The sequence below is a fragment of the Camarhynchus parvulus genome, chromosome 2, assembly GCF_901933205.1.
Source record: "Camarhynchus parvulus chromosome 2, STF_HiC, whole genome shotgun sequence".
NCBI classification, from domain to species: Eukaryota; Metazoa; Chordata; class Aves; order Passeriformes; family Thraupidae; genus Camarhynchus; species Camarhynchus parvulus.
In genome coordinates, this window is record NC_044572.1 from 24590881 (window position 1) to 24610674 (window position 19794).

Here is a 19794-nt window from a genome sequence, read left to right on the forward strand (position 1 = left end):
GGGAGCACACACCACCAACTAACAGTCAGTGTGCTTCAGGCGAAAATGTGATAGCACCTACAGTCCTGTTTAAACAGTGGTACAGTGATATCTTGGCACCTCTGTGTGTGTGCATGCATGCATGTAGAAAAAATGGTGGCAATGTGTTGAGTGAGTAGGTTTCCTTCTAAAATCATGAAACTTTTCCTTTCTCAGGGTCTCCCAGGTCAGCCTGGAAGTCCAGGCCCTGCTGGCAAGGAAGGTCCTGTTGTAAGTACCTTGCTTTTTATTCTGTTACACTGTTGCATGGGAAAGAATGAAGTACAATAGTATAAAGCAGATATCTCAGCACTGAGCTCTAACACAACTGTGTAAAAACAGCAAGATTTTCTATTCTATTACTCAGAATATCAGTGTGAATATTTCCATTCATTTCTGTGTGTCTCAGATTAAGCCTGTGTCCTGGAAGGGCAAGAAGAACTACAGAGTTCTACAAAAAAGGAGGAAAAGGGGAGGGATGCATGAGCATGCAATGTATCAACAATGGGGAAAAGTTAAATAACATTTGCTTCCTGTCAGTATATATTTCTCCTAAAGCTGAACTCTAATTAAATTACCTCAGCCATTTAATAGTATGATTTCTTTTCCTAGGGTTTCCCTGGAGCAGATGGTAGAGTTGGGCCAATTGGTCCAGCTGGTAATAGAGGTGAGCCTGGCAACATTGGATTCCCTGGACCAAAAGGTCCCACTGTAAGTACAGTACAGAAACTTTCTATTACTATGAAAGTATTTCCAGACTAATCTGTAGAGTCTCAACTCTATCATTAATCTAACATATCTCCCTGTATCCTCCTCATCAGATGGCATCTGCTTACATTCAAGAGTTATTCAAGAGTTTCAAATTATTTTCCAGTTATCCAAAATATGATTCAAGAAATGAAAAAACAGTTTAATTAGCTTAGAGATATTATGAAATTGAAGTGATTAGAATAATATATGTTTATTTTATGATTTCAGCGTGTCCATTTTATCATTTCTGTGTATTCACATCTGTAAAAGTTCTGTCAAGTTTGGCCATTAAACCAGTTCCAGAGTACTGTTATTTATGGAGCACTATCCAAAGCTCACTCAGTTTAGAAGAACACCTACCAGTGACTTCAGTGGAGTTCTTTAAATGTCCCACAGAGGTCACAGATTGCAAACATGTCCTGGACTTGGGGGTTGCTGTACATACACACACAGGCAAACATATAGTGTATTGCATAGGATGCTACATGGACTGCCGTGAATTACAATCTCAAAACATAAAGGCATTGAGTTTTGAAAAGACATATTTTTGAGCTAATCTAAGTGATCCAAAAAGACAGATGGAGCTTGTGTGTGTTTTAATTGGGGTTAAAGAAATATTACAGTAAATCTTCTGGCAACGAGAAGTCTCTGTGTAGTAGTTTAAACTGAATCTAATATGAAGTGTTGATTAACTTCTAAATCTTTTTCTTTCAACTTCAGGGTGAACCTGGCAAACCTGGTGAAAAGGGCAATGTTGGTCTTGCTGGCCCAAGGGTACGTGGTTATATTTTCTTTATCACCTTCCCGAGAGAAAAAAAGTAGATTTTCCAAACCTCTGTAATAAGATAGCATTGGCTTGTGCAAGTATGACTAGATGATGAAATTAGAAAAGCCCTTGGGAATGCATTATTTTTAGCCTCATGTCAGAGGAGGCTATGACTGAACGGATAAATGAAAACTCCCCTTCTTGGGTATTAGTGGCATTATCCTATGAAAAGGAAACATCGCACTCCCTATCCTTAAATCTTGTAGCACAGTGTATGGTTTCTAATTAATCCTGTAAATTTCTACCTTTTAACTCATAGTTGAAACTTAGTCATTCTTCCATTTAAGGGAACCAAAAACAATCTTGTTTGGGAAAAATGCTATCAGCAAGATTTCTATATTGTATAATTCCCAAAGAAGTTTTCTTAATTATGAATGTGCTGCAATAACTAAAATTATGAGAATTTAAAATTTTAAGCATCTTTAGTATCTCTGGCTGCAAAGTTCTTGCAAGTAAATGGTCAAGTTCAAAATATGCAGTGAGAGACATTTGGGCTAATAATAATTTAGAGATATTGCTCATAATAATTTAGAGATATTACTCATATAAAATTAAAACTTTGGTAATAGCTTTCTACTTGAACATATACAGGGTGCTCCTGGTCCAGAGGGAAACAACGGTGCTCAAGGTCCTCCTGGAGTCACTGTAAGTAACAGCCTCCACACAAATCCAGTTTGTGATTTACTTTTCATTAATGGGACTTCCCATTTTAAAATCCATTTCCCTGTTTTTCAACTTAATCACTTGTTTTTCATTCCACCCAGGGTAACCAAGGTGGAAAGGGTGAAACAGGTCCTGCTGGCCCTCCTGGCTTCCAGGTGAGTAACTGTGTGCTCTGTTCAATCTTATCCATGGTTCCCAAAGCATGAAGAGCTTCTGCCTTAACTATATTTGTGTTCTTCTTTCTTTACACTCAGGGTCTGCCAGGTCCCTCGGGTCCTGCTGGAGAGGCTGGTAAACCAGGCGAGAGGGTGAGTGACAGACACAGCATTCCATGCATGGGGCAGGCGTTGCATAAGGGCTGGGTTTGCAATGGCACACGTGCTGGAGCAAGAGCCTGTTGAATCTGTTTGCTGAAACAAAGCAATCAGGGTAACATCAAACTTTAATTTGCAAAAGTCCCTTTTGCCTTGGAACTTGCATCATACTTCCTCTTTCAAGTTTTGGTATGAAACAGAGCAAAGATAGTCCTTTGCTTTCTGGGCCTTAAGTAGCAATAAACTATGCTTCTTCCCCAAGAAGAGACAGTACATGAAAAATATTTTACTTCACATTTCTTTCAAAATATTCAAGGTTCAGTCTAACCTGCAGTACTCCATTGATGTTATTGCACGTCAGCTGATTTCAGGGAATGTACGATGACATCCAGCTGAGGTGGTTCAGTTGTAATTCATGCTCTAGCTGCTGCACAGTTAGTGTGGGATGGACTGCAAATTGTGCATCCTTTGTGTCATAATCACCTTTAACATTTATAGTTACATCTCTGTCCCTGTAAAAGAGTTTATATTGTGTATACCTGAAAAAAGAGCTTGTAATTTAATAAGTAACTCTTCAGATGAAAAAATATTATCTAATGTCTACCTTGAGGTACTGTGCAGCTGGAGGAAGAGGGCTTATTTCCATGTATGTAATAGATTGTCTGAAAATTTGTCTGAAACTTTCCAATATGCTATTGCAATTTGAGAACTTCCATTTGTTGCTAAGAAACACAGTACAATTTAAGCAAGTAAAATAAACTTTACCTCTATATCTACTTTCTTCTAGGGTCTTCATGGTGAATTTGGTGTCCCTGGTCCTGCTGGCCCAAGAGTGAGTAACTCATTTGAAATCTGGTACAGACTGTCTTATTAATGTGATCAGTAATAATAGTAACTATGTACATTTCTGAATACAGAAACCAGAATAGTCATTAGAAGGTATTGCCTCCCACGTCCCTTTAATTCTGAACTTTCAATTGACATCCTCCAAGAGCTTTGGATGCCTTCCTTCATGGCGGGAGGATCCCATTTATGTAGAGCAATGAGTAGTTTATAAAGGACTCAGTTAAGTATTTGTTTTCCAAATCTGCCTCTACAGAGATTGACATTTAACCTACTTCTGTTGCTTCTTCTTTTGTTCTGACTTGCAGATTAAATGTATCCAGTGACAAATATCTCCATTCACTCTTAAAAGTTACTCCAATCAGTTTAAACAGCACTTTTGCTCTCTATGCTTCAGTGCCCTGAGTCTGTATCAAAAACCACCTGCGCTCTTAACTCTAATTTTTCCATTTCATCCAAGCCAAGTTCCTTTTGTCATAGCAGTAGCAGTTATTTTCCTCTGCTCTAGCTTGCCCTAAGCATCACATATTGAGCCCTCAGTGTATTTCATCCAGTATTCCAAATTAGGCCTTACTGCTGCTTTATACACAAAACTAACACTTCCTAAAAGTAACCCACTGCTTTTGCCAGATCATATTTTCCTTTTACATGCATGTGTCATATTGTTGGCTATTACCTTTCCCTTTCAGTCATTTTCACCATTGAAGCAAAATTTGCAGTTTTGATGCCTAAATAAATGCCCTGGTACTTGCACTCTTGATTTTTATCTCTTTGCTGTGACACCTATCTAGCAGGTTGTTCACTTCTTCCTGTGTAGTCTGCCAATCCTTCTTCCTGTTGACAAATCCTTCCTTTGTGATATCTGCATATTTCTTCTTTTTCTGCCTCTTTGTAATTAACAAAATGTATGAAAAAAATTAATTTAGGAACATCTCTACAATATAAATTAATCTGTTGCTCATTGGTGCTTTTTACTGGTGTGCTATCTCCCCTTAAGTCAGTTCTTTGAACACCTTATAGTTCTTACAAAAATTCCAAATTCTCCAGCATAACTAAAATCTCCATAATACCTTATCAGATTATTCGCTGATGTCCAGCTTGATCACACTGAGATAATTTGAGATATCTTTAGTAAAACCAGTGTTTCTATCTTTTATACATCTGTTGTGCATTTAAGTTGAGTTTCTGGGTACTCTGACATCTCCAGATCTATGATGCAGAATTTAACCTTATACCTGTTATAATGTACATGTCACATTAGTAGGCTTTAGGTGTTACCTTTATTGTTCTCCTATCACCAGGCACTTGCCACTGTATAAATAATTGCTTGCAAATAACTATCCTTTAAATTTCACTAGATTCCATTATTTGTCCTAAAACAGAATCTCCATTTGACAGTAGAATGCCAGACACTGTTAACGGAGCAAGCACAGTAGCCAAAATCCATGTTCCAGAAGTATTAATACTTTAGTTTTCAGCTGTTGTCATGATGCAAGAATTCATTACTTCATTTTGATACTTTTGTGTCAAAAGCTAGAGCCAGTTCTTACGACCAATTTACCTAATAGCTGCACAATTCTAACTAAAGGTTTGTTCAGATAAAAATGTGCCACGCTGTCACTGCTCCCAGCCAGTGCTTTCAGCTAGAGAACAATACAAGGAAGCCCTCAGATCAGACTGTCTCCTTAGGGTGAGCGTGGTCCTCCTGGTGAGAGCGGTGCTGTTGGTCCTGCTGGTCCCATTGGAAGCCGTGGTCCCTCTGGCCCACCAGGCCCTGATGGTAACAAGGTATGACTTTTCCAGCTGCCATTGCCTTACTGTTGAATTCCTGATCAATGCAGTCCAAAACCTCTCTCCAAGTGGTGAAGTTCCATCTCGGCTAGTCCACATTAATATTAAATGGGTTTATGTTTAGTAATATAGATGATGGGAGGGAAAGTCAGTTTGAGTACAGGTTGTCAGCTGGGGATGCTGTTATTCTGTTTGGAGATAGGATCTGAGATTCTGACCAAAATTCATGCTGACTTCTATTTATACCCACACCTACTTGTACCCAGGAAGCTCTTGTCTCTAGTTAGCAATATTTTCCCCCAAATATTAGGGCAATAATAAGTGATCATCTAGCAAATGATGATGTTGTGTTGATGCTAAGTGAATCTGGGTCTTAGTTTTCCAGATTCCCATGGCTAGTCTTTCTACAGAAGTTAAGTTTGGAAAATGTACCTAAAACCTCAGGAGCCCACAGAATCAGAGCGAGCGTTCACATCTAGCATCTTCGCTAGCTGGAAAAGTAAAACATGTACAATAGCTCAAGACAAAAATGTTACTATTCACACTGTTTGCAACCAAGTAGAATGGTGGGCAGAATAGTAATGATGATTTTGTTCCTAATTGTGTGAGTGACTTGACCCTGACTTACATGATATGCTGTTGCTGCTAGGGTGAGCCTGGCAATGTTGGTGCTGCTGGTGCTCCTGGTCCTGCTGGCCCTGGTGGAATCCCAGGAGAGAGAGGTGTTGCTGGTGTTCCAGGAGGCAAGGGTGAAAAGGTAAGATGGACAACTGGCTTGTTATTGCACGCACAGGTTTGAGATGCCTAAATTTCATTACTTGGAAAAACCTGCAGGTTACCCCAATGTGACTTTTATTTACTGTGTAACTGTAACTGACTCAATGGTCAGCAAGTAGAGGTTTTGTTGGTCTGAAGGACTGACTGTCTTTTCCAAGGTGCTATCCTAAAACTTTTTTAAAAACACTATGTATTGACATGCAGATTAATGAAAAACACTAGGCTGTATTAAGAAAAAAAAAGAGAGAGAATAGAGTGCTGATCTGGTTTCAGCAATAAGAACAAAATGATCAACGCTTGTTTCTCCAGAAAACCTAGCATAAGGTTTCTCTGTGATGTCTGAGTAATGCACAGGTACTCAGCAAACTGCTCAACACTTTTTTCATACAAACTGTTGTGTTCACTACCAATACAATTTTTCCCACTGTGTGTTCCAGGGTGCCCCAGGTCTGAGAGGTGATACTGGTGCAACAGGAAGAGATGGTGCTCGTGTAAGTATCTTCTGGTTCTACTCGACTTCACCTTGCTACACCTCAAAAATTAAATAACTGAAAAGAATGTTCAGAACTCGCATTTCCCACTGTGTTGCATTACTGTTTATATCTGCTCATTTTTGATACAAATCAATGTAATTTTGTTGCCCCTTGTCCAAGGATGATTGAATTCAGGAGGAGAGAGAGAGAAAAGTGATCACTTCTCATGCATCCAAGCAGAGAAATTACATGAGCAGAGTATTTCACAGACATTGCATAGCTGTTAAGTGTTATAGTGAACTTTTATTTCATGGGCTCAGCCCAGGCAGCTAATTTTAAAGGCAGCCTGCAAAGTTACACAAAACTATTCTTAATTTGAGATTTCAGGTGAATTAGGATTCATACTTTGGGAAGGAAAATAACAAAATAGGTTTTGTTTTATAAAATCATGTATCCTTTATATTGAGAACATCTGAAAGAAAGTTAGTTACCCACCTTTCTCCAGAGGAAAAGAGAAAGCTTATTTAAAGTAGTTGGTCCTACTTACATTTGTTTGAAACAATGTCCTGTCTCTTGGCCCATAGGGTCTGCCTGGTGCTATTGGTGCTCCTGGCCCTGCTGGTGGTGCTGGTGATCGGGTAAGTCTACTCTTTGAATGAAAAAATGCCCTGTTGGTACAGTTTACTCTCACATTAATATTAAAGATGAGTTCCATAAAAAACAATTCCATCTTTCTAGTTTGCACCGATTCTTTAAGTTTTTCAGATTCAGGAAGCAAGGGCTTTTGGCACTATTCAGTGAAGCTTGCCATAGGACCGCAAACCATTTTCTAAAAGGGCAGGGAAGGGGATGCACATCTATATGGCAGTGAGTTATATCTGGAGAGGATTCTGATTCAGCCTTGGGCTGAATTTTTCCCAGCTGAGGTTAAACTCCACAATCCTACTTGCACTGTGAGAGGAGATTTTGATACACTGATAAATAACTACACATTAGCTCAGAATGATACTTTATGCTGTCTGAGAATCATTAGATATTATTAATACAGGGTGGATCAAAACCAGAAGCATTTTCAGTTACATCCTCTGTACTGGAGATCCAAGGAGACTCACTATATATATCTGTACCACAGGAGCATTCCTGTTCTGGCTGCAGTTGGGCCTTTTCCCGGGGTCAAAATGTTTTGTCTGTCTTTTAGGGAGAAGGAGGTCCTGCTGGTCCTGCTGGTCCTGCTGGTGCCCGTGGTATCCCTGTAAGTTGTAATTTTCTATAATTATTCCTGTGTCAAAGACATGAGGTTCAGAAGACTGCTCCTTTAAAGATTGTTCTAACCACTAGTCTCTTCTTTGTCCTCTCTCTAGGGTGAACGTGGTGAGCCTGGTCCTGTAGGTCCCAGTGGATTTGCTGGACCCCCTGTAAGTTTTGTTTGCACTTTCCTCATATTGATGCCATAACCCTCCTCTATTTCCTCTGCAAGGTTTTCAATTCCTCATTTTGTCTGGTTTTTTGCCCACAGGGTGCAGCTGGTCAGCCTGGTGCTAAAGGCGAGCGTGGGCCCAAAGGACCAAAGGGTGAAACTGGACCAACAGGTGCCATTGGCCCAATTGGTGCTTCTGGACCACCAGTAAGTGAATTGTGTCTTTGTGAAATGCATCGTTCTCAACTCTACCATGCAAACAATGCATTAGCCTGAAAGCCTTGAATTCTGAAAAGGTAATGAAAGAAAGAAAGAAAACTTCAAGCTAGGCAGTGAGAAAAGTTAACCTGCTGGTTTTCACACATTATGTAAATTTTATCAATCTGTTTATGTGGGCTCAGATCATGAGTCTGGAACTGAAATGAAGAGAAAATAATAACTAATTTTCAGCTTGCTCTGAAGATCAGCAAAATCACTCTATCTTGGGCCATTCAGGGGGTGATTGTGGGTAAGGTCTGAGCTGAGGATGTTGACACTTTTCTCTCAAAGATGGGATGAGCTGTCACAGTCTGATTTTCAGAGTCAGTCATCCAGATGCATGTGTGCAAATTTGTCTGTGCACCCATTTGCACACAGGCTTTTCATGTGCTGACACCTTTATAGCCCAAAGTTGTGTACTGCCTCACATGCTTATTACTGGGGAACTGGTTGAAATGATGCAGAAAGTCAGACCCACGTACTTCAAATACCACAAAGTGTTGCAGGATAGCGTGGCTTGGGTTACTTATTGTATGATTTTAATACCAGTACCAGGCTCTTGCACTAAGTGACTGTATCAGTCACACAGTGCAAACAGAGGATTTCATGATTTTACCCTGCTGTCACATTTTGATTTCCAGATTTGTTTAGATGCATGTAACATTTGCAAGGAAATTAATCTAAATCATAAAATGCCTTATGCAACTTTTCTCAGGCCTTATGATAGCGATTTAAAATGGGTGTGAGAATTTAATGCCCTATTGTCAGGATAGGCAGCATGGTTTTGGGCCCAGTCCTCCTGCTGGTGTAAAAATCACCTTAGCTTTCACAGTAGTGAGACTGAGCCCTTATTCTAAATAGGGAGCATTAATTGCCTTTGCTTGATCCATCTCTCTTTTTCAATCCTTCCTACTTAGGGTCCCGCTGGTGCTGCTGGTCCTGCTGGCCCTCGTGGTGATGCTGGTCCTCCTGTAAGTCTTCAGGCTTTTAGTACTGACATTGTTGCTTTTCATGAAGTTATTGTTTCCTTTTAACCTAATTCTCATTTTCAAATTTGTTTTTAGGGCATGACTGGTTTCCCTGGTGCTGCTGGAAGAGTTGGTCCTCCTGGCCCTGCTGTAAGTAACTAATGAAGAAATGTAATGGGGGATAAGTCAGAAGCTGCTTTGCTTTGGGACGATCCTAACTTTTGTTTCATTGATGTGAATCGTAATTGCACTGGAACAATCTCAGATCCTTATAGAACTGGATGAGAAAAATAATCTAATTGTTCAAACTCCCAGAGTACAACCTATGCATTTAATTTGTGAGTTTTTATAATTCATCAAGCATCTCTATGCCTCTTGAAGTACCCAACCGTTTCCAAAAATCAGCGTTTATTTGCTTTTGTTCAAATCAATGGCTATGCAATTACTCATAATAGAGTGGGATAAGAAGGTCTTGTCCAATCTGCAGAGTGTTAAGGTTATTGTATGGCTACATTTTCTAAAGTACCTGCAGTTCTAGTCCCATTCTAGAGCAGGGCAAACTCACTCTGTTTTGGAATGTGAATATTTTTTTATTTTTCAGCAAGAAATTCTCATTCTAGATTGACATTTGTAGTCTTTTCAAAGGTGTTTCCAACCTTTACCAAAAGGCACTTCTTTTCTTAGATACTCTAGATTTAAATAAATGTTAAATCCCGTTATCCAAAGCAAATAATTCTCTTGAATTGGAAGATAGTGGAAGATACTTTTTTTTCTCATGGATTTTATAGTTGCAATTAATATCCCCAACAGGAGACAGGGATATATTTTCCCACCACGTTTTGCCACTTTCACCTGCCCAGAGTTTAAAAAAAAAAAAAAAGGCAGTCAAATAATTCTACTGCTTCCGACTCTCCACTGCTAACCAAGCAATAGAAGTTGCTGCTTTGGAGCAGCTGATGACCTCTTTATTGCAAGGGACTATTTTTTCACATGGACTTAAAATGAAATTTTATTCCCAGGTCTATATTGTAATGATATCATATTCATACTCAATCCTAGGGCATCACTGGTCCCCCTGGTCCTCCTGGCCCAGCTGGCAAAGATGGTCCTCGAGGTTTGCGTGGTGATGTTGGACCAGTTGGCCGCACTGGTGAACAAGGTATTGCTGGCCCACCCGGTTTTGCTGGTGAGAAAGGTCCATCTGGAGAGGCTGGTGCTGCTGTAAGTTACTGAGTATCACATGTCATTAAAAATGTTTCTCTTCATGTGAATGTTGTGGCTTCTGAGATACTTTTGGTGCTTGTGAAGGGCTTTCCTGCTTTATCCACAAATTTAGCAAAGCCTTTAAGTAGAAGTTCAATTGAGACACAAGCAATTGTTCATAGGCATGCTTGACAAATATGCCATAAAAAGTGAGCCTGATCCCTGGGTCAGGGTTTTCTTTCTCTTTTTCTCTTGTGCTGAGTTGTATCTTTCTTTAACTACAGAAGAAATATATATTTAGTCTGAGAAAAGGAAGCACATCTGCTCTGAAACTGGTCCTCGTGGATAGAAACAAAAGAACCTGAGAATGTCCATTTAGAACAATCTCAATTCATATCTGCACCATAAATTCTGATTTGTGAGGATCACAAGGTTAAAATTGTCTGCCCACAGGTCGACATAGAATTATGCAAATAAATTAATTACTTTTGAGTATCTTTAAGCTTTCACATCCAGAATTTTTTTAAAAGTCATATATTTCTGTCTTATTGAAGTAAGCACTTGTGTGAAATACCACAATTTACTCAACAAAAAATTATGGAAATTTCTTCTGTGATCTGCGAAAATTGTAACCGAGAATGCCATTTTCAGTATCACTGTCTGATGTGTATGATACATTTACTTTTGTCTATTAATATAAATATTATTCCTTTTATGTCATAGGGTCCTCCTGGTACCCCAGGTCCTCAGGGTATTCTTGGTGCTCCTGGTATCCTTGGTCTGCCTGGCTCTCGGGGAGAACGTGGTCTTCCAGGCATCTCTGGAGCAACAGTGAGTATATGATTAGTTAACTGCTTTAAACAGATAGCATGTAATAAAAAAGAAAAAATCCACACACACTTGAGGTCCTGTCTTATGGGAAGCCAGGGAGATGTAGATTATGCTGTTTCCTTTGCTGTTGGAAACAGAAGACACGGACCTACCAGATGCAGATCAATGGAAGAAAATATGGCTTGTTGCAGACAAACCAGAATTATCTGCAAGTGAGCAAATTTCTGAATGTCAGAAATGTTGAGATTTCTAGTAGTAACATTCAGAATGAAGATAATATTTGATATAATATTTGGTATGTTTCTTGTGTCCTGATTCTTTTTTCTTTCCCAAACTCATTGCAGTGAGATGTTGCTCTTAGATAAAGGCTAAAAGTTCTGAAAGACTGGTTTGTGTTGTATTATAATGTCACATTTTGTCACAACTGCCCCTGTATTAGGGTGAACCTGGTCCCCTGGGTGTTTCTGGTCCTCCTGGTGCCCGTGGTCCCTCTGGTCCTGTGGGTTCTCCTGGTCCAAATGGTGCTCCTGGTGAAGCTGGACGTGATGTAAGCTGTCTTTTATCCTCTTCAGGTTGCTTTTTCTTCATTCTGATCCAAATACAAATACTCAGAAAAAGTGGATGGAACTGGAGGCTGTTCTGCTAGCAAACTTGTATAATGTCATCAGAGAAAATTATATCAGGATCTTGATAGACATGGATTCCTATGCCCAACTAGATGACAGACCTTTTTAAAGCAAAAGTTGTGTCTGAAGTACGTCCTGAAGTCACTCTCAGAATATTTTCACTTTTTACTTAAATGCCAAGAAAGACAGAATGGGGAACATACATATCTTTCATGAAGTATAAAAAGTGCAGCCTTATCAGGGAAGCTTATTTGATAACCTGAAACATAGTTAATACATTATAAATAAAAATCTTGCAGAGACTTTGCAGAATTTCAAGGAGAACAGAGAATAGTAATTTAAAAATCCCGAACTTGTTTCATTAGAATTTTCTGAATGAAAATTCCTTTTTTTGGACACAACCCAAATGCTGAAGTGAAATTAATATTCACAAAGGAAATCATTTAACCATGTGAAGTACCACAGCAAAGTGATTTAGTTGTGGCTATTGTTTAGGTTCTTTTCCCTCCACTGGCATTTTTCATCTAAAAAAGTCTCAGTTTTAAAAGAATGCAAGCTAGTGAAGACCACTATTGTCTTAGCCTTTTCATTTAGAGAAATGTTGCAAAGCCCAGTAATTTTTTTCTCTACTGAACCTAAAATATTTGAAGACCATTTTAGTTTTCTGAGAACATTAGTATATTTAAGGCATTTGAGAATGACATGTATAAGGAAGAGGTTTTTTCTCTTTAAGATTTATACTATCCCATCTCAATATCTTCTTACTCTCACTGTAAGCAATTAGACTGAGACACAGTTCTGTGTGAGATGAAAGGTGATGAAATTTAGTCATTTTTTTTCATGGTATTTTAATAGGGCAATCCTGGTAATGATGGTCCTCCAGGCCGTGATGGTGCTCCTGGCTTCAAGGTAACTTGTTTCTTTTTCTTTTATTTCATTGTCATGGAAGAAATATTCCAATATGTGTTAAGTCAGTAATAACACAATGTGTCTCCTGTTGCATTTCTTTGTTCCCAGGGTGAGCGTGGTGCTCCTGGTAGTCCTGGTCCCAGTGGTGCTCTGGGTGCTCCTGGTCCTCATGGTCAAGTTGGTCCTTCTGGAAAGCCTGGAAACCGTGGTGAACCTGTAAGTCACTGAGATGATGCTATACCTTAACTTTCTAGATTAAGGTCTAAGAGGAAGGACTAAGACTTGTCTATCATATATTCAAAGTACATCCCACCTCTACAATGTATAGATTAGTTCACTTTCTCCAGAGATGTGTTGACCATGGAACCTTCATTAGAACAATATACAGCTGTGACATTTATTCTCTATTCTTGTTTCAGGGTCCTGCTGGTGCTGTTGGTCCTGCTGGTGCTTTTGGTCCAAGAGGTCTTGCTGTAAGTCTGATTTTTAAATACATTACTACATTGATGCAAGAAGAGAAACATGCTTTATCAATAAGGACTCATAACTTTGATCAAGGGGCCCAAACAATAATGCTTAAGGACCTGAAAACATTTAGGAACTTAGAATCTCAGTTAGCATTCTCTTTTGTGGGATAAATCCTGAAGCTTTTAGGATTTGCGCTCTTCCTGTGTGTGTTAAGGGGATGTCCATTACATACCCTGGGATATGACTTAATGTAGAATATTTACACTTAATTCTGGCTTTGACAGGAGGATGTTGTTTGAAGCCTTCTAATTTTTTCCTTCGACACCTATATCCCTTCCTAGGGCCCACAAGGTCCACGTGGTGAGAAGGGTCTACCTGGTGATAAGGGGCCTCGAGGTCTGCCTGGCTTGAAGGGACACAATGGATTGCAGGGTCTTCCTGGTCTTGCTGTAAGTAAATGATTTTCAGGGTTTTGAATATAATGAGCAAAAATAGCCAAAAAAAAGTCACACTAGCAAGGAATTACATATGCACAATACAGTATGTTAATACCACTTACTCCACTCTGCAGCAACTTTCAAATGAAGAGTCATAAATAGTCTCTTTAACATTCAATGGTTTTTGTACAAAATTGAAGATTCTGGTATTGACATTAGACTGTGACTACCATTAGTTCCTTTGAAGCTCAATTGCATTTGGCTAATGAAGAATTTAAAAATCTTCTGCCTTTGTTTTAGTATTATTTCTTATTTTGGCCAGAAATTGTAAAACTTTTCTCTCAGAAAACCCGAAGTAATTTGTGGATTTTCTTCCCTCTAAATTTGGCTATCAACTTTAGGAACTCTGACTTTTCTTTTAAAACCCTCTCTGAAGATCAGAAGAAACAATATAAAGAATTTTGTAGGTTATCCTCTTAAATATATTTTGACTGCCTCTCTCCTCTCTTACCAAAACATGCATTTTATACCCTAACTCCCCTAATAAATGTCATAGGCCCTAGATTCCCATTCTCTGAGCCCAAATATACATTACATACATTTCCCTATTGAATCAAGCAAACACAAACACTGCTCTTTTTTTTGATGACTGTGTATCTTTCCCAATAGGGCCAACATGGTGATCAAGGTCCTCCTGGTAACATTGGCCCTGCTGGCCCAAGGGTAAGTGAATTTCAGAATATATTGAAATAACTCTCATTCTCTTTGTGCAATATATATGTATGCTCCCATCCATATGAATCCCTATTTGTAGCATTTTTACTGTCATTTAAACTGTTCAAATTTCCATTTAGGGTCCACCTGGTCCTTCTGGTCCTCCTGGTAAAGATGGTCGCAATGGTCTCCCTGGACCTATTGGCCCCGCTGGTGTGCGTGGCTCTCATGGTAGCCAAGGTCCTGCTGTGAGTATAAACTTTTTGTTGTTGTTGATTTAACACATTTATATTACACTATAAGCCTAGTAATTACATCACTTCAGAAGCCTAGTGGTTTAATAATGCACACGGTTTTATTTCTTAAAAAAGATATTTAAAATTAGGGAAATATTTAATAGACCTGAACTAAAAGTTTTTCTTTGCTCCTTGTGGCCAGAGTGCAAATGCACAAAGGAGATGTGGTGTTCCTGCACTGTGCATCTTCCACTGCTTCAACCCATAGTAGTCACCGTGTGTGCTGCCTCTAATTAGAGCTGAGAGTGCCAGGAGTTATCTAGGAGAATGCATGTGTGAAAGCATTTCATTAAAAGCACCATATGTCTGACAGAATGCTTTTTGTCTTCTGCTTTTGAAAAACTTCAGGGTCCTCCTGGCCCTCCTGGTCCCCCTGGCCCCCCTGGTCCCAATGGTGGTGGATATGAAGTTGGCTTTGATGCAGAATACTACCGGGCTGATCAGCCTTCTCTCAGACCCAAGGATTATGAAGTTGATGCCACTCTGAAAACACTGAACAACCAAATTGAGACCCTGCTGACCCCAGAAGGCTCCAGAAAGAACCCAGCTCGCACCTGCCGTGACCTCAGACTTAGCCACCCAGAATGGAGCAGCGGTATGTTAGTGCCAGATGTTTGTCCTTTGTGGCTCAGGGAGCACTTCCAGGGCATTAGCTTTCTTCAGTGAAAGGTATCCTTGGTCACATGGCAAAAATACTAAATGACCAATGAAGACATTCTTTCTGCCTCCACTGAAAATAGATACAGTTACACCCTGAAAAGCTCTTTGTAGATATTGTTGCACATTATTGCAATAATTTTCCAAAATAACACAAAAATAGTTAATCCTTGCTTTTAAATACAGTTTCTTATACATTAACAATCCAAAATACCTGTATCCCACTTACCGCCATAATATTGCCCTAGCTGTGATATTTATGGCCTGAGTTCCTATATCAGATGAGTGAATATGAACTGCATGCAAAGTTTGTGCTGACTGAACCATGATTTATATTTCTTCCCTCAACGGCAGGCTTCTACTGGATTGACCCCAACCAAGGCTGCACTGCAGATGCCATTAGAGCATACTGTGATTTTTCCACTGGTGAGACTTGCATCTATGCCAACCCCGACAATATTCCTGCTAAGAACTGGTATATCAACAAGAATCCCAAAGACAAGAAGCAGCACATATGGTTTGGTGAAACTATCAATGGTGGCACCCAGGTAAGTGATGCATGGCAGGGTGATTGTTTCCTGCAGCACTGTCTGAAGAGTTCTCCACTGACTCTCAGAATTCACTGACTCTCAGAAGCAAGCAGAGAAATTAAGTTCTTAGGGGAGAAATATGAAAAAGGCAGCTACCTTTTATCTCAAGGGCACAGAGCTCTGATTCTGATTTAGATCAGAATTTGTTAAAAGTACTTCTCAGTATTGTTGTAACTTTTCTTGATGTCTGCAAATGATCAATTCAGCCAGAATAATGGTTATTGCTAAGGGAAGCCTGGACTGGAATATGGTACATATAAAGACAGTCCAGGAAATGTCTGAAAAATTAAGAAAAACATCAATCTTTTTAATTGATATTTTTTGTACTACACTATTCCTGGAAAGATATTTATATTATACATCACAGATTCTGAGTGCATGCCACCATAACATCCAGAATTGTTGGTGTAAGTGAAAACAATAACTACTACGCGGATGTTAGGCACTGTCCCAGCAAACTGCAAATACATCACTTTCGTACAGCTAAGGAGATTTAATTACCTAATTCTTAAATGAAGTTGCATTGATATTGTGATGAAGTGTCTAAGATGAGATTTAATGACATTGGATCAGAACAGTCTAGGGTCCTTTTTCTTAGAAGGGCAAAAATTAGATGCTGTAAAAAGAATATAAGAGTGAAGAAAACTTTTGTACCATCCACAGACACTAGTGCATTAAAAAAAGTTTCAAAACTCTATTAAAAAAGGTTTCACAGTTTTATTGAGACAGACATTGTGTGTAGCTGTAGAACAGTAGATTGTCTTCCTTGAAGTTATCTGTCTTGTCTCTGAATCCATATAAACTATTAACACCATACCTTGGAACAGAACTCTACAGTTCAACTACATCCACTTGTGTCTGGTTGTCAGTCTACCTACTACTACTTTTATTTTGTGCTCTTTAGCTCTGGAGTGGCAATAGAAAAGTGATTGCAGCCTTGTGATTCTATTTTTTTAAAGCTCCTAACTGTCATGGTTTAAGCTCAGATAGAAATTAGGTACCATTGTCACTTGCTCAACTCCCTCTTTCTTCCCCCCAATACACCCTAGTAGAAGGGGGAGGAGAATCAAAGTAAAACTGGCATGTTGAGATAAAAACAGTTTAATATTTGAAAATAAAATATAGTAACAATGGTAAATAATAATGATAATAAAAAGGAAAACTATAGGTGATGCAAAATGTCATTGCTAACCACCTGATGACTGGTGCCAGACCGCCCTGCTTCCTGAACCCAGACTGGCTGCCTTTCTGGGTTACTTCATCCCAGTTTATATACTGAGCATTATTTTTCATGGTGTTGAATACCCCTTTGGTCAGCCCAGGTCACTGTCCCAGCTATGGGCCCTGCCAGTTTCTTTTGCACACTTCCTCACCTGCTGAGCATGAGACACACAAAACAAAAAACAAAAACAAACAAACAAAACAACAACAAAAAAAAAAGTGTCCTTGACTTAGCAAAAATCCAAAACATCAGTGAGTTTTCAACACCATTCTCGTTCCAAATCCAAAACACAGCACTGTATCAGCAACTGAGAAGAAATTAACTCTACCCTACTACCCTAGCTGAAACCAGGATACCAGGATACCAGAGCAGCTTTCACTCATTTTCATCACGAGCATCCTCCTTTCCCCCACAGTACAACTGACTGGGTTCCTCTCTGTTTTTCAGTTTGAATACAATAGTGAAGGAGTGACCTCCAAGGATATGGCCACCCAACTCGCCTTCATGCGTCTGCTGGCCAACCATGCCTCCCAGAACATCACCTACCACTGCAAGAACAGCATTGCTTACATGGATGCAGAAACTGGCAACCTTAAGAAGGCTGTTGTGCTGCAGGGATCCAACGATGTTGAGCTACGAGCTGAAGGCAACAGCAGATTCACTTTCAGTGTTCTTGAGGATGGCTGTTCTGTAAGTAACACAGAAACCATGGGCATGGTGACTGCCCAGGCCTAAGCAGGTGATTAGGGATAGAGTTGTGCTTTAATTCAGAATTAGATTATTGGTCAAACCAGCAAAATTTTGCCTAGTGAAGATACATAGCCTACAAACCCAACCATGATAGATCCTTAACAAGTGGAAGAGGTTACAAAAAAATCCTATCTTGTACCGTACATGTGGCCAAAAAAAGAGTTTTCAGAGGGACCAGATCCAAATTCTATGTAAACAGAAGATTGATAAGAAAACAATGCCCATGCTATAGAAGGGGTAGGATCTTTAAATCCTGAAACAATCAGGCAGAGTTCTTTTAGAATCTAACATCATTTTGAATAATATGGTAGCTTGCATACAGCATCACATCAGACTACAGAAGATTCAAGTAAATGATTTCTCTGTATTGGAGATCTAAATAGTTCGATGTGGGTATCTGATTTGCAAACAATACAAGCAAAATTAATATGAAGTTATTTCAGGAATTATCCATTCAGGTGAAACAATTCTTAATACTGTGAACAATGCAATAACAACTGCAATGAATCTTCTCTTACAGAGAAAGAACAATGAATGGGGCAAAACAATCATTGAATACAGAACAAATAAGCCATCCCGCTTGCCCATCCTCGACATTGCACCTTTGGATATTGGCGGCGCTGACCAAGAATTCAGTTTGGACATTGGCCCAGTCTGTTTTAAATGAATGAACTAAAATTAACTTAAAGTCTCTCCCAAATTATTCTCTTGTCATTTCTTTTTGTAATGAAAGCTGACTCCTTCCATTTCTTCTGTTCATCTACTTGCTTAAACTCTGGGCGAAAGAGAAGGAGAAGAATTGATTGGAGCATTGTGCAATGAAATTTAATACAGCCCCAAATGGACTTGGAAGTCTTTCAAGATTTAACACCTTGTTTTGGGAAATGTCAACCTTTGTAAAGAAAAAAAAACAAAATAAAAAGTCATGAAAGTTTGCACCACTTGTGGCCTTTGAATATCTTCCACAGAGGAAGTTTAAATCCATGACTTCCAAAGGTTTAAACTACCTCATACACTAAATCAAGAGTGATCCACATCTTTTGTAGGAACTTCTCCATATGATCTGAGGTACTTTCAATTCCACTCAAAATACAGTGGTGCTAATTGCATAATTACAGAGTATCTTTCCAATACTTGAACTTTGATGGTGCTAGTAGCATTTAAAGTATTGCTTCTCTGTTTCTTTGAAGTCTGTCTTAAAACTTAGGATGTCCTGTCTCACCCACAGCTTAAGCATGTGGATAATTTTTCTTCCTCTTTGTCTTCTTCCTCCAAAATCAGGTGTTCCCACTTTCAAATTTCGTTTCAATCTTCTACTATGGGTAAAAAAAAGTCATCATTTCTCAAAAAAAGAAAGAAAATGTATTTTGTATATGTGAGATGTTTAAATAAATTGTGAAAAAAATGAAATAAAGCATGTCCCGTGTTCCAAAAGAAACTATTTAATGAATTACTTGCTTAGATGCATTGGAGGTCCTCAGACCAAGATTTTAGCACATTGCTATAAAACATTTTGTTAAAGCCTCAAAAGGTTGCCTACAACTCTCTTAAGGGTGTGATTGTCTGCATGACTCTTCATTTCAGCACTAACTTTTGAGAAGTTCTCAAGGAACTCAGTAACTCCATGCCTCATAGTATGAGAAGTTCAGGAGCAGAAATAATTCCATCCTTTTTTCCAACTACTAAGTAGGATTAATGGCTGCAGAAGGATCATCATCTCACTTAAAGGTGGAAGGAAAAGGAAGCTTCTGTCTTTCACTTGAGGACAGAAAGCTCCTGGCTGTTGATTGAGCTGTGCTGACTGATGATGGGCTGCAACCAGCAGAACCGTGCCTGTGCACTTTAGAAAGGATGTGCAGAAGTCTATACCAAGAATTTCAAATTGAGTTGTTTTGTCAGGAAGGTCAGTGTTAGACCCTTACAGTTTGTTCAGTTGTGTATGGGACACAGAACCATCTGCTTTTGCTAACCTTAATAATTTACTAACACACAA

At 39.1% G+C, this 19794-nt stretch overlaps 1 protein-coding gene across 1 annotated transcript in view; it reads left to right on the forward strand.

Annotated features, from left to right (window-relative positions):
- The window catches only part of COL1A2 (collagen type I alpha 2 chain), a 38464-nt gene extending 19229 nt beyond the window's left edge, over positions 1 to 19235 (forward strand). The window contains exons 24-52 of the mRNA XM_030943434.1: positions 196 to 249; positions 631 to 729; positions 1489 to 1542; positions 2186 to 2239; positions 2359 to 2412; positions 2512 to 2565; positions 3359 to 3403; positions 5104 to 5202; positions 5855 to 5962; positions 6420 to 6473; positions 7040 to 7093; positions 7654 to 7707; positions 7817 to 7870; positions 7972 to 8079; positions 9048 to 9101; positions 9195 to 9248; positions 10158 to 10319; positions 11025 to 11132; positions 11572 to 11679; positions 12614 to 12667; positions 12776 to 12883; positions 13087 to 13140; positions 13477 to 13584; positions 14242 to 14295; positions 14427 to 14534; positions 14931 to 15177; positions 15594 to 15787; positions 17499 to 17741; positions 18322 to 19235. Of these exons, the coding sequence (XP_030799294.1) occupies positions 196 to 249; positions 631 to 729; positions 1489 to 1542; positions 2186 to 2239; positions 2359 to 2412; positions 2512 to 2565; positions 3359 to 3403; positions 5104 to 5202; positions 5855 to 5962; positions 6420 to 6473; positions 7040 to 7093; positions 7654 to 7707; positions 7817 to 7870; positions 7972 to 8079; positions 9048 to 9101; positions 9195 to 9248; positions 10158 to 10319; positions 11025 to 11132; positions 11572 to 11679; positions 12614 to 12667; positions 12776 to 12883; positions 13087 to 13140; positions 13477 to 13584; positions 14242 to 14295; positions 14427 to 14534; positions 14931 to 15177; positions 15594 to 15787; positions 17499 to 17741; positions 18322 to 18468 (2748 nt within the window). The 3' untranslated portion in view covers positions 18469 to 19235. The remainder of the gene's footprint in view (positions 1 to 195; positions 250 to 630; positions 730 to 1488; positions 1543 to 2185; positions 2240 to 2358; positions 2413 to 2511; positions 2566 to 3358; positions 3404 to 5103; positions 5203 to 5854; positions 5963 to 6419; positions 6474 to 7039; positions 7094 to 7653; positions 7708 to 7816; positions 7871 to 7971; positions 8080 to 9047; positions 9102 to 9194; positions 9249 to 10157; positions 10320 to 11024; positions 11133 to 11571; positions 11680 to 12613; positions 12668 to 12775; positions 12884 to 13086; positions 13141 to 13476; positions 13585 to 14241; positions 14296 to 14426; positions 14535 to 14930; positions 15178 to 15593; positions 15788 to 17498; positions 17742 to 18321) is intronic.
- The last annotated feature ends 559 nt before the right edge of the window (positions 19236 to 19794 follow it).